The following is a 15,213-nucleotide window of genomic DNA, read 5'->3' as shown; positions in this document are numbered from 1 at the left end:
ATAAATTTTTGTTCTTGGAGAAACAACTTTTTTCCTGTGCTTCATTGATAAGCAAAGAAGTCCTTCAGCTGTAGGTACTATGGATGCTTTATAAATATGTTTTCAAAATAACACACAGTAGCCTCATATTGTTTAGTCTTAGAATTGTTTCACCAAAACATTTCTGAATTATTCAATCACTAAAACAACTGATAACAATAAATGTTATCTGGCCCAGTGTTCCTCTTCCATCTCCCTCTTTTATACTTGTAGCTCAGTTTAGTTAAGTACAGTTCCTCCTGATTTGTTAGGTGCTAGGAAGAGCATCAAGCTAATTTTTTTTCTTTTATAACTTGAGATGAATAAATTGACTCCAACAGTTTCAGTAACAAATTGAGATCTGCCCACCTCCTGCTGCATTTGCAGGAAGGAAGAAATTGTATTCTAGGGAAACTGAATTTAATAATATGAAAGATCTTTATTGATGAGCTGTTAGTAGCTACAAAAATTCTAATAGTGCATATTGCATCTGCAGGAGCCATTTTGTTTTGCTTTGTTATGCTGGTTTATTGGTAAGGAACGCAGCTTTGAGGAAAAACCATTTCAGAGAGCAGGGTGAGTATATCAGTCAATCTCACTGTTCATGAAAAAGTGATGAGTGATTACTAGAAGATCAAAGGTAGAATACACTGAGAAAACAACTTAAGCAGCAAATTGTGTAATAGCTTTAAGTAAGTTAAGTAAGCCTGCCTTGTCAAGTTGGGATTAACAGCAGTTTAAGGCAAATCAGATTTGACAGAATCTCTCTGGAACAGAAATCTTAGCTATAGTTATTTTTAATCTAAGAGAAATTTTAGTGGGGATTTTTTTTAAATATAAATTTTGACACCCTGAACATCAATCTGTAGAGTGCACATTAAAACAAATAAATCCCAAAAAACCACAGAAAACAGCCAAAACCAAACAGGGACAACAACAACAAAAACAATGTTTCTCCACTTTGCTCTCAAAAAAACCTTTTGCACTTGCAAAGCTATTTTATGATAAGGACTTTTCTTTGGGTTTTTACTTGATGTCTTAAACTAGATTTCCTTGATATGCTGAATTAAAATAGCATTTTGTCTTAGATAAATTGAGAGCAAGTAGCTTTTACTGTGAGAACCTGTAGAAACAAAAAAAGAAATGTATCAGTCATGAGTAACTTAAACCCTTGTAGGAAAAGCTGCTGAAAATGAAACAGAACTGAGCTTGTTTGACCATTATACTATAGTGGGTCTCCCTCCATACTATGCGTGATTGCAGTTTCTGTTACAGATCTGATGTTGTTCTGCTTCTAAATTTATCAGAAAAAAACAATGTCATATATGAATGACCTAAAATGAACATGTTATATGTAGACTGTTACAACAGACTTCAGTCTCAACAGAGTGAGACTGCTGAGAGGCTGTCACTGACACAGCACCAGCCCTAAATTCTTTTACTTGATCTCGGTGAGACAGTGAGTTCAAGGTTGTGTCCATGTTGGCAAGGGGTAGACATGTTGCAGTTCCAGCTCTGGGATTTATTTTCATTTGGGAAGGATGCCACACTTTTTCCATGATAAACTAAACTATCATGCATTCAGCCAGCATGTCATTCTGATCAGCTTTTAGGGATAACTTTATAACTAATTAATGTTCATCAAGCAACAGTCCACCAGCCAATACCGCCCTTCCAAATGGCACAGGAACACTGTTGATAATGACACTACTCTGTCACCTTTCCCAGCCACATCAGACAATGTGAAATTTTTGTCTCAACTTGTATAAAATACATCTCTTAGTTTCAGTCACTAATGCATGTGATTTAATTTATGCATATTGTGTTCTTCTAAACTACTGCTAAGGTTTGGAAGATGATGCTATTTGTCAAGCAGGTACTCTGGGAAGATGGCAAGTTCCACAATTCCCTGGCCATCCTCAGAAATGTTGTTGCCAATAAATAATAAAACAACACCAAGAATAAGCTGCTCTCCGGAGTTGGAGACCTTCAGGGATAATTCTGTAAGAGAGGTTTTGGCTGCGTGCAAAGCTTGTGTTTCTTTGACAAGGAAATGGGCCAAAAGAGGATCTGTGGAATAATTTGTTTTCTTTCACATGAACACAGCATGGTTAGGAGATGTTCCTGATTGCAGGACTGCTTATATTTCTGTGGCTTCACATGTGAAAGAGACAACTCTAGTCTGGTCAAGACTGGTCACTTTAAGTATGGTTGAGAGTTTTCAGAAGTTAGAAATGAAATTCTGTCACCTAATTCTAGGTGAGACTTCTACCTTCTAGCCACAAAGCATGTTAAGACACTTTTTCTCCAATGGAAGATTAAGCTTGAGTGACCTTCAGGCACATGTGCAGAACTGAAGATTTCCCAGCTCTGTATGTGAAGCTGCTTAAAAGTAATGAGGACACAAGTAGCCCTGAGGGCTGTTAACTTTGTGGTCTGGTTACAGCTACACATTCTAAATAATGCCTTTGACTTCTCATCATAAAATAGTCTGTGAAAGATGTGAACAGCTACTGTAGAGTTCTGCATGTGGAGTGTAAAATCCTGCTTAGATGGTAAGAAAGTGCAGATGAGTTCTTGGTCCTTCAATTCTTCCTTTTGTTTCACCAGTGAATGCTGCATAGAGAGTAGGTGACTGAGTCTGAAGACTGTCTCTCATGTTATGATACCTCATTCAACTTCTCAGTCTTTTATTACTGGCCACGTTTGCTCTACCATTTAATCCATTTTCCCACGTTGTTACCCACTCTGCCCCACTGGCAACCAAAGGGACCAGACAGAATGATTGCTTTTCAGACAACTTGGAATAAAAAAGTCTTTTATCTGTAGTCCTGCTGCTTGCAAACAAATGCACAATGGACACAAGGAGGCTGTTTGAAGTGTCAGAGGTCTATTTCTTTTTCTTGGAAAAACATCTAATGTTCCCCTGTCTAAATCAAAAGAGAACATATATTATCTGTGTCCTGCTTTCTACTTCTTATATACAAAACAGCTGGTACTAGTGCTTGCCTCTAGGAAGAGACCATCAGGAAGTTGAAATATCAAATCTTGGCTCTACATAGTTGCCACAGTGATGCATAATTAACTAGACTGCATAATGTTACAGAAAGTAAACATAAGGAAATATTCTTACCAGTGGAAAAATATAAACCATAGTATTAAGTAAGACTGAAAGGACTGACAGTTACGTTTTAATTGATCATTTGCAGTTGAATGTGTATTTTTGCATTTATGTTGTAATTTGATCAAAATAGTTTCATTGTGTGGTCAGAAAGAAATTTAAATGAGTTTGAAAGAAAAAACAGCCAGTATTCTGAGACACATTATTGATGGTACAGTCTTTGTAAGAGATTGATGTTTCATTGAATTGTGAGGATTTGGAAGATTTTTTTCCCTCCCTGTTGCTAATAGGATTTTGTTTAAAAATATATATATATCTCCCCACAGCATATCCAATAGAAAATTAATAAAGAGAAAAAAAGTTTGATTTGAAACAAATGGGAAATCAGTTTAAGGCAAACCATTCATGTTACCTCTTGCAGCCGATATGCAACCACCTTTTCCAAAAGGTTATGACACTGATGCAGAGCAATTTGTTTATCTGAATACCTTTAAGTGGTAACTGTTAAATAATCCTAATGTATTTTAAACTGAGAAAGTTGTATGTACCTTTAGAAAGCCACACATGCTAAAAGAAATTTATGTGCTGTTCCCCAGATCCATACAGGAGGAAGTTTCATCCTGTTTACAGGAGAGATGAGTTTAGGCAAGGGAGGCTGTTAAAGAATTAAAACTGTGGGACATTGTCTATGAGATATTCCTGTGCTGAAATGTAGGTCAGGAGTAGTGGGATAAAGATTATGTACTTTTTAGGAATCCTATTCCTTGGTCATCTTGATCTTCAGAACTTTGTTTTAGACTCTGAAGGATGTTACTAAAATCAAGATGCCATGTTTACTTGGTAATAGGCCCTGAGAAGCTTTTCTGTGCCTTCTCTTCTCCTGATAAGATTAGTGTAATACTTTCTCTTCTAGAAAGCTAAGAGCAATAAGTGACCTTCAGCTTGTTTAGAGCTCTGCTGTAAGTACTGTTACAGCATATGTTACTGATTAGAGCAGCAGTTCACCTGCTACATCTCTAAATAAAAATAACTCTATTGTGTGTTGTCATTTAAAGCCCATTATTCTTCACCATCAGACTTACTCCGTTCTCCTGTTAAATTTTAAAATCACAGTACTTGTGTGTGCTCCATGTGCATTATTGCCACTGACTTGAGCAGAAGACTGTGAAGGTTGCTCACTTTGGCACTGCAAAGTGCTGAGCACTCTTGGCTCATGTTGACTTCTCCAGCAGTGAAGGGTATGCCAGGAGTACGTCTCGTGGTCAAAACCTGTTTGCTACACACTACATTCAGTAGAAAGATGCTTTGAAGAATGAGCCTGAACACATTCCTACCCCTTCTGCTGTTATCTTTCTGCTTTCTGAATGACATCTGTTCACACAGAATTGCATCTTGTAATGAAATCAGTATCAGGTAGAAATTTATATCTTTCATTTTCTGAATTCTTTCTTTTCAGTTTGATTCAGTGAACTTTTAGTTTGTGTGGCATAAAAATGTGCATAGAAGTACCAATCTATTTCCAGTAAAATGCCCAGGTAGTTCCCTATACATCATGTTCTCTCTTCTTAGTGAGCAGGAAGCAAATTCCTCAGGGCCCCCTCACATTTGAGCCATGTGTAAAAATAGCAGCTCCTGAAGTTACAGTTACTGTCAGATTATTGATAAGGGATGGGAAGGTTTGATATTTTGATTGAGAACACAAGAAAAAAAAATGTACAGAAAAAAGTGGGTTTGCCCATATTTGCAAGAAGAGGACAATTTTAGTTCTGAGGCAAGATCTGAAATGATGCTTTCCCCTGTTTGGCAAGACCCCACTGAAAAGTAGCCACTTCTGCAAGGCACCAGCATTTACTTTGTCCCTTAACATCTCCTGTGAAGCATTTGATTATGAAATGAAATTAATCCATCCTTTCAAGTTTAGTTTTTAGTACTTACTTGGCAGCTCTGACCTCGCAAGGGGGTCCAGTACTCTGAGCAGCCACCATTGCTATTGTCTGACCAAGGAATAACTTGTGAAAGCAGCTTCCTACTTCCATCTTCTCTGCAGGAAATGCATTGGTTGTTGCCAAGTGCAAACATGGCTATGTTTTTGCATGTGTAGAGTGCTTTCAAGCAGAAAATTGTTGCAGGTTCAAAGTACAGTTTTTGAAATATGCTAATATTCAGGTAAAGTTGCCATTTTTATGGTTGCTAAGAGGCTGTATCAAAATCCAATCCTTCCCAGCTGCAGAATTGGTAGCATCAGATGCCTTATGCCTTATATATCCAGTATATTACAAAGATTTGCTTGAAGCTTAGGACTCAACAAACATAACACAGAAGGACTTTTGTACAAAGCTTGAAGAGTTAGTCCTTGTCCTTTGGCCAGGAATAAAGAATGTTTGCCCTTGTGCCATTTCGTCCTGGGCTGCTCCAGTTCTGGCAGCAGTTCTGCTTCAATGTAGTTGTTGGCACTGAAGCTCAGCTGAACCCTGCGTGGCCCCTTCCTGCAAGCAAGCAGGGCACAGGGGGCTGAGGCAGCATCAAAACTCTGTATGGATCAGCTGTCATAGAGGACTCTATTATGAGAGCTCTTCATATCAGAGTCAAGCAAATTGACCACAGTGGTGCAGTAGTAAAGTACTAAAAAAAGCCATAAAGCGTGTGAAGTAATTTTCAGTTTTTCCATGGGATAATGGAGAGGCTAAAAGAATCTGAGAACAAACAGCTCCTTCTGGGACAGTTGCTGTTTTGGCCATCTATCTGCAGTTGTTGTTGATCTCTCCTTCCTATCTTTGCTAAGTAGTAGCTGAGTTTTTCATCCTTATCTGGAGCAGACAGAGCATAGTCATAGCTTTAAGTGATGAAGTGTTTTTTATTGTTTGCAAAGGCTTGTTTACTCTTCTTTGTTCTGCTTACTGTTATTTATAAAAAAACCTTTCCCATTTCATTGAGGCAGATTTGGAAGTCAAACCAGAAACTTCAGACTCTACTACGATGGAAAGCACTTTGTTGGGGAGAAACGTTTTGAGTCCATCCATGACCTCGTGACAGATGGATTGATTACTCTTTATATTGAAACGAAGGCAGCTGAATACATTGCCAAGATGACAATAAATCCAATTTATGAACACATAGGATATACAACTTTAAACAGAGAGCCAGCACACAAAAACCATATGCCAACCCTGAGAGATGAACATGATGGCAAAGAGTCTACAGGAGAGGATGAGGTAGCAGAAAAGAGGGTAAGCAATTGTTAACCCACGCTCTTTTTCCTGTTAGACTTTTTATTTTGTACTTTTAAACTTCCCTCACCCCTCCACTATAAAGTTATAAAGGTATCTGTAGATATTTAGTCTACATATTTATTTCCAGTATTACATTAATAGTAATATTTAAATTGGTTATTGGGGTTTTAAGGATAATTTTTGTATATTGCAAATTTCTATTATTTGAATGTTAGTTATTTATCACTGTGAGGTATTTTCAGAGTCATAGATGTTACCATTAAGCAAACCCTTATTTCAGATTGGCTAAGAACATTTAATCTTAAAGTTATTTACAGAATCTAAGATAATTGCCCTTTGGTCAAAATTTAAATTTCTTAGTATATTCAGTATTTCCCAAACAGATACATTCCATAATCTATTAATCAGGCTGCATACAATGACAGTAAAGTTATCCACATTATAAGTAAGACTGTTCATTAAGATGATAAAATGTTAGAGCATTTCACTTGGCTAAGTTCAGCTTGTCAGAAGCTGACAGGGCTATTTTTGGCCTCAGCCAGACTTATGAAGAGGGATTGCTCTCTTCAGAGACTTGCAGTATCAGCTGAGAACTGTGTCCTGGATTCTAAAAGAAAAATGAGCAACAAAGAAATCTTAGAACCAGTGAAAACAGACATACTAAAGGAGGTTGGGAACATATCAGGCAGAAAAAGCAGCTGCCTGAAACTTCATTTGTGTGACAGAGACTAAACTTAAAAAGAGAACATATTGTAAATTCTCTTGTATTACACTAAATACTTTGCTTATTGAAAAGCTGACATATGAAAGTCTTTTTAAAGTGTAGTTTTATATATGTGTAGGTGTTAATGCATGTATTATATTCTGATATGCTCCCCTATTTCACAAACTTCAGAATAACATTTGGTGTATCCAATATTCTTATAGCCCACAGAAGAAATGCTAACCTTAGTTGGGATCATCTGTTTGTCTTTCCAATCAGAAATATGTTTGTGATTTCAGTTTTTGTTGAGGGAAGAAAAGGTCTCCCTGACAATTTCCAACATGCATGACTATTTTAGTGAAACTAAGCTCCATACATTGTTCACAGAGAGAGGAGGCTCATAGTTTTGGTCCTTCAAATCCTCCAGTAGAGTCTGTCATCCTGCACTGAATTTGTTGAGAGATTAAGCACTCAGCTTAAAGAATCTTCACTGTTATCAGATGATTTTGACAAAAGAAATACTGTGGGGATATTGATGCTAGCTGACCACATTAAATATCCAATTTCTTGCCTACTAGGTACCAGTAGTAGAGACGTGAGTTATCAGTTACGATTCCTGACAGCCGCTGACTTGCAGTGTGCTGTTTCAAAAGGATTTTTTGCATATTATCATAAAGAGTTCATTATAATGCAAAGCCTGGGTAAAAATCTTCTGTGAGAGTTGTGGAAGTCACTGTTTTGCGTTTCTTTGGTAAAGTTAACTCTTCCTGCATTTAGCAACTTTCAGGTTACAACAGAACTCTGTTCTGCCACAATATTTTTTTAGACTGGTGAAGTTTGCATAGTTAAGGGATTTCAATTATTATTATTGAAGAATGCCATTTTTTCCATAGATTGCATATGTTATGTCAGGCTCATCAACAAGGTATGCCTATTGTTTTGAAACATTTTTCATTAAATAGATCAAGAACTAGTAAAAATTTATTATTTTTGGTGAAAAACCTTTAATGAGGTTAGTTGTATGATTGCAAGATCCCACCCCATTTGTCTGGAAGTCCAAAGCAACTACAGTGGCTTCACCTGCAACATAGTCCAACAGCAATGGTGTTTTATTGGCCTGAAGCCCAGCTTATGAGCCTTTCCTCTTTATTTATCTTGGAACCATGTTGATTTGGACACAATGAGGCACACAGACATCACAGGACAGTTAAATGTGGAGATTTCAGTTTAATTTTCAAGTAACTATCCTGTTGAAATTACTACCTGTGGCTATGTGGGCAAGTCACAGAGTGATTGTTTTACTGTGGAGTGGCAAGTGGGTGACTTCTTTGCTGCTTTTACACCTCTCAGGGCCTTTTCTGAAAGAGGACACTATCCTCAGTGTCACTTCACCTAGCAAATATCCAAGGGGAATAAGGTATTCAACCCCATGACCAACACCTGATCCCAGCAGCAACCTCAGCATTTGGAACAAGCCTCGGTGTCCAGCTAAAGCTTGCCAAATCCTTTCTCTCTCGCCTGTAAATCACAGGACATGGGGAGCATGGGAAGGGGGAGGGATAAGGTGGTAGCTTTGACCAATGTTGCATAGGGGGTGGTGGCCATGTGCAATACAGGAGTGGTGAGGAGAGGAAACCTTGGAGGGTTTTTCCCAAGTGTCTGCCATTGCTGTCTGGGGGATTCGACTGCTTGCACACCCACTGAAACTGTCACCTTGACAGCCTGGGAGAACTGTTTCAGGTTCTGTGGGGTGAATGTAGCTGACTGGCTGGAGGACTGCACAGATGGGTAACTGAATCATATCTGGTCATTATTTTTATATTTTAAAATTTGAAATAATGTTACTTGTTTAACAAATAAGTTCCATTTAAAGCATCAGTCCTGCATGACAGGAAATATTTCTCTGGCTTTTTTTTTAAAGCCTACCTACTATGAAAATTTAGAACTCTAGCACAAGGAACAGTGGAGAGATTATGTCTCCACTTAAACAGAAGACCCAGTCTCTCTGCTGGTTTACAAACTTTCTCTGGTAAAATAATAATACAATAAGAAAAATACACATATCCTCTACTGAAGTGCTCAGAAGGTAATTTTATCCTTTCTGTATAGGCTTCGACTTCTTATTGAAATTAATTCAATTATTAATAGCATAGTATTTATGTTATTAAGAATGGTTCAACCATGATATAAGGAAACTTGCCTATAGGACTTTTCTGAATAGGTCAAGTGGTTTTTCTTTCTCTTTGGTGAGAAGGATGGCAGAGCAATACCTGTTGTCCAATATAAAGAGAATATCACTGAATCAATACTGACAGCTCTCACGAAGAAAACTGTCCAAAATCCAACAAGAAAAAAACATTGTTTTATAACCCAAACAGCAAAATCTGTGCTGCAACACATTAGCCCCATGGTGAGGATAAGAAATTCTGCAGGGTAAAGTATTTGGCAATTAATGCATCTTTATCAGTTTTATACTGAGGTCACTCAGCTTCTCCCTACACTGCATGCTTCCTCCTCTGTAAAGGGAGGAAGAAGACTGGGTCTTGAACACTGGTCATCCTGACCTAAAGTACATTCCCAGATTTGCAGGCTCTGAGGCTGTTCAGATCTAAAGTTTGCCTGTGACTGTTCCTCCTGTGTGAAGGAAATTGGGCAGCCAGAGAGAACACCTCAAACTTGAGAATGAAATATTAAAGAGCACTTCACCTAGCCTTGAATTTGAGGTGGGGCAATACCAGGAAACACCAGATTAGTGCCAGATGCCTCCCAACATACACTAATAATGCTTAACTTGTTCCCCACTCTTTTCAGCAATTAATTTATAGTAGGAGAATTCTCTGTGTGGTGGGTGACTTCTCCTATGCGATACATTAAAACTGAGCCTTAGAAAAGGGGAAGGATTTAAAGACCGTAAAAGATGAAAAGACAAAAATTATGCAATCATTAGATGAGGATTGTAGGACACAAATCACAATACTCCTACGTACTGAATCCTGCAAGAGACCATATTGTGGTGTGATTTAAGATTCAGTTTTTAATAGGAAAAGCATGAGAAAATAATCAACTGCGCAGCATGTGCTTCACTGATAATGAGAAGGAATTTTACAGCTTACCGTGTACAAGTATATCTACTCCAAAATAAAATTAAAATTTCTGGTTAATGATTTATGATTTTTCATAACCTATGAAAGAATTAATAAATAGAGACAGCTGGGGAAGCGGAGATTGAAAACAGGAGCGTGCTTGTCGTGCTTGAATGCTCTGAATAGTTATTGTAGGTGCTTGTGCTAAAAAGGTAATTCTGGTTCCCAAAGCAGTCTGCAGATTGTTCAGGACTCAATTGTCTAGCTGTCGTGGTCTGTGTGTTAAGAGAGGAGTAAGATTCATTTGAAAAGGGCTTCCCATGTGGATTCAGTCTGTATGGCCTAGTGTGGAAGTGGAAATAATACCCAGTATTACAAGATTTACTGTTCCTCTCGTGCTTTGAATACTGATGGAGCTCTGAACATTTTCCACTCTCAAAGGTAATTATGGGCTTGGAGCAGATGACCTGACTCAGTTAAATACCTTATAAAAATGGTAGCTCTCAGAAATTAATAAATACCTTGATACCTATATCAAAATCCTTTTTGAAAGCTCTGCAAAACATTTTTTTCATATTGACATGCTTTTGAGATATTAATGTAAGAAGTTGTATGAATGATTTAGTAAAGATTTAAAATTTGTTACAAGAGAATGAAATTACTAGTTCTGAGTTATCCCATCTTTCAGAAGGAGATGTGGAGGTTAGCTAAGATAGCAACTGAATCACATTTATTCATCTTTACTTCAGTGATAAAGTGCTGTTTCTTCAAGAAACATCAGTGGCTGCAAATCAATTCAAGACATCTTCTAGACTGTACTACACTCAGTTCAGTTCCAACAGATGGAAAGAATGGAGACGTTTGTCACCCGACAAAAGTTCTCTCTTGTTCTATTTTTAATTACCTTAGTGATAACACCATTTTTTCCTCCACAATGATGAAGGCTGATTTTCTGCAACCCAGTGCAAGGAGATCTGGAAATGTAAATCTGCCTCATTGTAGTAGGAAACCTGCTTTTTAAGCCTGCCTCCAAAGATAATCCAGATTGCAAAGTTAATTGCAATATACAACCTCCACATACAAAATGGAAGGTCGTATGGGTGTTTGCAGAGGCACCAGTCTTACTTTCCAACCTTGAACTGACACTGATACTTTCATTAATGACACTACTGCTTTTTTACTTTTCTTAGTCAAATCTAAGTAAGATCTGCTTAAAATATTCCTTCTCCAAGGCTTATTTCATCTTCTGTGAAAGGACATTAGAAAATGTAGCCAAGGAAGTTACAATAGACTATTGTAGAAGCATAAGCCCCCTTAGCAAGGTCTGTGATGGAGGAAGACAGCTTAGAACAACTGTTTGGTGCCCAGCAATGCCAGTGCTGGACCTGATAGGAACTGAAAAGAAAACGTTCTTAATCAGGGAGGAAAGTGTGCTTTGAGAGTGAAGCAATCTCGATGCTGCAAGTTGTTTGAAATATTTCTATGTACTTGAATTAACTTAATTTGATGAGAAAATATGGGTGTGTAATGTATAAAACTGTAGATAAGCCATAGCTATAACAAGGGTAGCAACAAAACAATGTTTGTTTAAAGTGCAACTAGTAAATGTTTACCTTAAAGTACATTTAAAGACACAGGAGACCAAGCACTGAAGAATCCCGTGGGTTAACTTGAGGAGATTGTCAACTCGTTTCTCACAAATGTTCCTTTCCAGTCCCTGTGCAGGTGTCCATGACAATCACCCTGTAAGTTTAACGTAATCTATAAATAAAACATCACTCTGTGGAAGGCAAAATCTTCTATTTATTTCTTCTAGGTTTAGCCCATCTTTCAGCAGAGACTTCAAAGCACAGACAGTTTTCTCAGTACCAAAAAAGTTCCTAGCAGGATGAAAGACAAGCCTACTTTTTAGGTAGCTGCTCCAGCATATCAGCAACGTCATACCCTGCAGAGATTGCCCCAGCCTCAGCCTTCCTCATCTTCCCCTTCTGTGCATTAGCATTTATGGTGGTAGGGATCTAGTGCCAAACCTGTCATCATATATGGCACATAGAGTTTGAAGTAAGACTGCCATTGGTTATGATGTCTTTTCATAAGCACATATGTTTTTAATTTAATAAACTATGTTTATTAAGACTCAAAGTAGAGCTAGTTGCACACACTGTCCAGTGTGCAGTCATCAGCACAAAGAAAATTCTTTTCTCCAAACTGCAGGGTGCTTTTTGTGCTCATAATCACCCAGAGTAACCTAAGCCCTTATTTATGTTCCGTGTAGCAGTAAAATTGATACACTAAAAAGATTATATAAACTGATCTTGTTTTGAGATTCAGAGTTTACAAATGAAGCATAAACTTTGCTAATCTAATCCCCTGGTCACACAGTATCTAGCTTTTCTATTGTCAGTATCTCATGCTTATAAAGGATAAGTTAGCATCACAGGCTTGGTTTTTAAGGGTTCTTACTGGACCTGTAGCTCAGCTCCAGTATTATAAATAGTCCCATTGCTCTCCTGGTTTTCCCAGAACAAATTCTTTCTTCTTCTCTCCTTTGCCAGCTCAGCTGTGCTCTATTAGTTGCTGTGGGTTACAAATGACATTCCAGCTGAGTCCATTTAGCCTGCAGGACCTCACCTGCCTGCCTCTGTGTGTGTGTGCGCCTCCAAAGCACGTTAATTTAATGCTCACACAATAATGTGTGGGATTAATGTGAAATGAAAGTTGTGGCTTTGTGTTGGTAGCCTGACTGTTTATTGTTGGTCTCATATCACAAGGTTCAAAACAAATAAGGCTCCAACTTTGGACAGTGAGGAGCGGCTTTAGGTCAGGTTGCATTTCAGAAGCACCATGTGCCTCCTGCCACGAAGCTGCTCCTAGACAGAGGTTTCCTCCATTTTGTAGGTAAGCAAAGTTGAGGGTCAGCCTCCTTGCCTCGGCCTTTTGTCTTGGGTTACTTGACTGGTCACTGAGCTGACTTTTCATGTTACTTTCTGCTTTTTCATGTAACTGTGGCTCTTATGATCTGGCATGTAAGATATGTACACAAAGATACACTTGTCAGAAAGTCTATTGTCTAATAATACTGAGAGAGGCAGCTGCTGTGTGAAATCAGAGGGTCTGCTCTCAGACTCACAGGCCAGACCCTCAGCAAAACTGTGGAGAGTAATTACCTGATTGGGCCTTTGTAAAATGAATAGTGTACATAATTGTTAAAAGGCTGTAAAGCAGTACAGTTGCTGTGCAATTAAATCTAAAGAATACTGGTTTTGTTGTTACTGACAAAACAAAACCATTAGCAATTAATAAGCTATTATTCTTTTCCTGTGTTTCTCAGTATTGTGAGGTAAGTCAGTGTGAAGTCCTCTCTAGCAGTTTTTTCCAGGGTTTCTAGTTCTTGGTGGTTTGGATCTGGTTGCATTTTTAATGCCCTTTAAAAAGTGCCATACACCCTTAGTTTTCTTTATGTGTGCTAGCAGAAGATTCCTTCCTTTTTAACTTGGATAGGCTAGTGCAAGAAGGATTGCAGGGAGAAAGGAAGGAATTTCCCTCAGCTCCTGAAGAGCCAAAGAGGATAGCTTGCTTTGGATGCTCTTCAGGAGGAGAGGGATTTTTCTAATCCTGATTGACTTTAGTAGATGGGACACAAAAGGACAAAGGTCCAGCCCAACTCCTGATGAGCAATGGGGAGCTATCATGGCTTCAGTCCTACAGTGCTGTAGGAGTCTGTTGCTTTACCTTCCTTGGGAGTCTTTTACTTGAGGTTTCAGCTGCCTAGATGTATAGTGGGGAAGCTTCATAGCCATATATAAGGAAACTATAATTGTCTTAAAACAAACAAACAAACAAAAAAAACCCAACAAGTTTCCCTTTACTTTTTGTGCCTTCTCACAACTGAATAATCTGAGCAGTGGTGACAGAAAGGAGAAGGTGGGTACCTTCCAGAGCAGTCTCTAAAGCAGGCATCTGGTTGTCATTTATTGCCTATGCAAAGAGCTTCCTGGATGGTGGGGGACTGTGGTGGGTTGCTAGCTGGCAGCTCCTTCGTTTGTTGTTCTCTTTCCTGAGCTGTGTGAGTTCTGGGTCTTTTTTTTTTAACTCCTCCTCCCATCTGGCATCTCCTAATTATTTTCTGTTACTAATCGCTTCTACAGGAAACAGACTGGACTGTTGAATTAAGAGCCCTATAAAAGGATAATTTTGTTATTTACAAGTTTCTTACCTCACTTAGACTTTATAATGTGACACTGTATAGCTGGTGATAATCACCTTGGGCTACGATTGTGTCTAATCTCATAAAATAGGCAGGGTCAGTTTTGGTCACAAGTTGAACATGAGAGGCCCAAGCAGGAGCTGGGGCTGCAGGGAGTGGGGTTGGTAGCACCTTGGGCTTGAACTAATACTCAACATGTCTTGTGTTTTATGCCCTCTGCAACTCCACAGACTGCTTAAATCCATGCTAAGAGTCTGACTACCAGGGATTTTCTCTCCTTACCTCTAACATTATTCAAATAAGCTCCTTTTTCTTTTTACTCTTTGCAGTGGGAGCAGTGGGCTTTTTTTATTATTATTTAGAAGGGAGAGGAGAAAGCATTTTATGTTGGTCCGTGTTTATATGCTCACAAGTACAAATACATGTAATTGAGTTTCTGAACCAAGATGAAAAGGACATGGAGCTGTTGAGGTCTGGTATGTTGCCTCCCCCCATCCTGCTTGGTTAAAGAATCCCCTGAGAGGCAGGCACATCTGCTCCACTAATAATTGTCCATTCATAAGTGATTACCAAACCCTGAAGACCCATCAAGAGTGAAATGCTTGTTTGAAAAGTGGTAGCAGGAAGAGATGTAGTTAAAGGTGTCTACATAAAGTATTAGACTGAGAAAGAAAAAAAAAAAAAAGAACAACCATTTAACCTGTAGTTAATGCTGCAGAAGCTGATCTGTTCTTAGCCCTTGTTTCTTTCCTTTTAATCTTTGACAAGAAAAAAACAGTTTCAGATAAAACTTCTCATGCCTAGTTTTAGTCTCCAGCTGAATGTTTTTCTTTTCTGAATTTGAACAAAGT

The 15,213-nt window shown here is 38.3% G+C and overlaps 1 protein-coding gene across 1 annotated transcript in view; it reads left to right on the top strand.

Moving 5' to 3' along the window:
• Positions 1–15,213, top strand: part of CHN1 (chimerin 1) — a 97,092-nt gene that overhangs the window by 41,841 nt on the left and 40,038 nt on the right. Inside the window, exon 6 of the mRNA XM_051623179.1 lies at positions 6,078–6,366. Within this exon, the coding sequence (XP_051479139.1) occupies positions 6,078–6,366 (289 nt within the window). The remainder of the gene's footprint in view (positions 1–6,077; positions 6,367–15,213) is intronic.

This window comes from Apus apus, chromosome 6 (genome assembly GCF_020740795.1).
Source record: "Apus apus isolate bApuApu2 chromosome 6, bApuApu2.pri.cur, whole genome shotgun sequence".
NCBI lineage: Eukaryota > Metazoa > Chordata > Aves > Apodiformes > Apodidae > Apus > Apus apus.
This window is presented reverse-complemented; position numbering and strand designations above follow the sequence as displayed.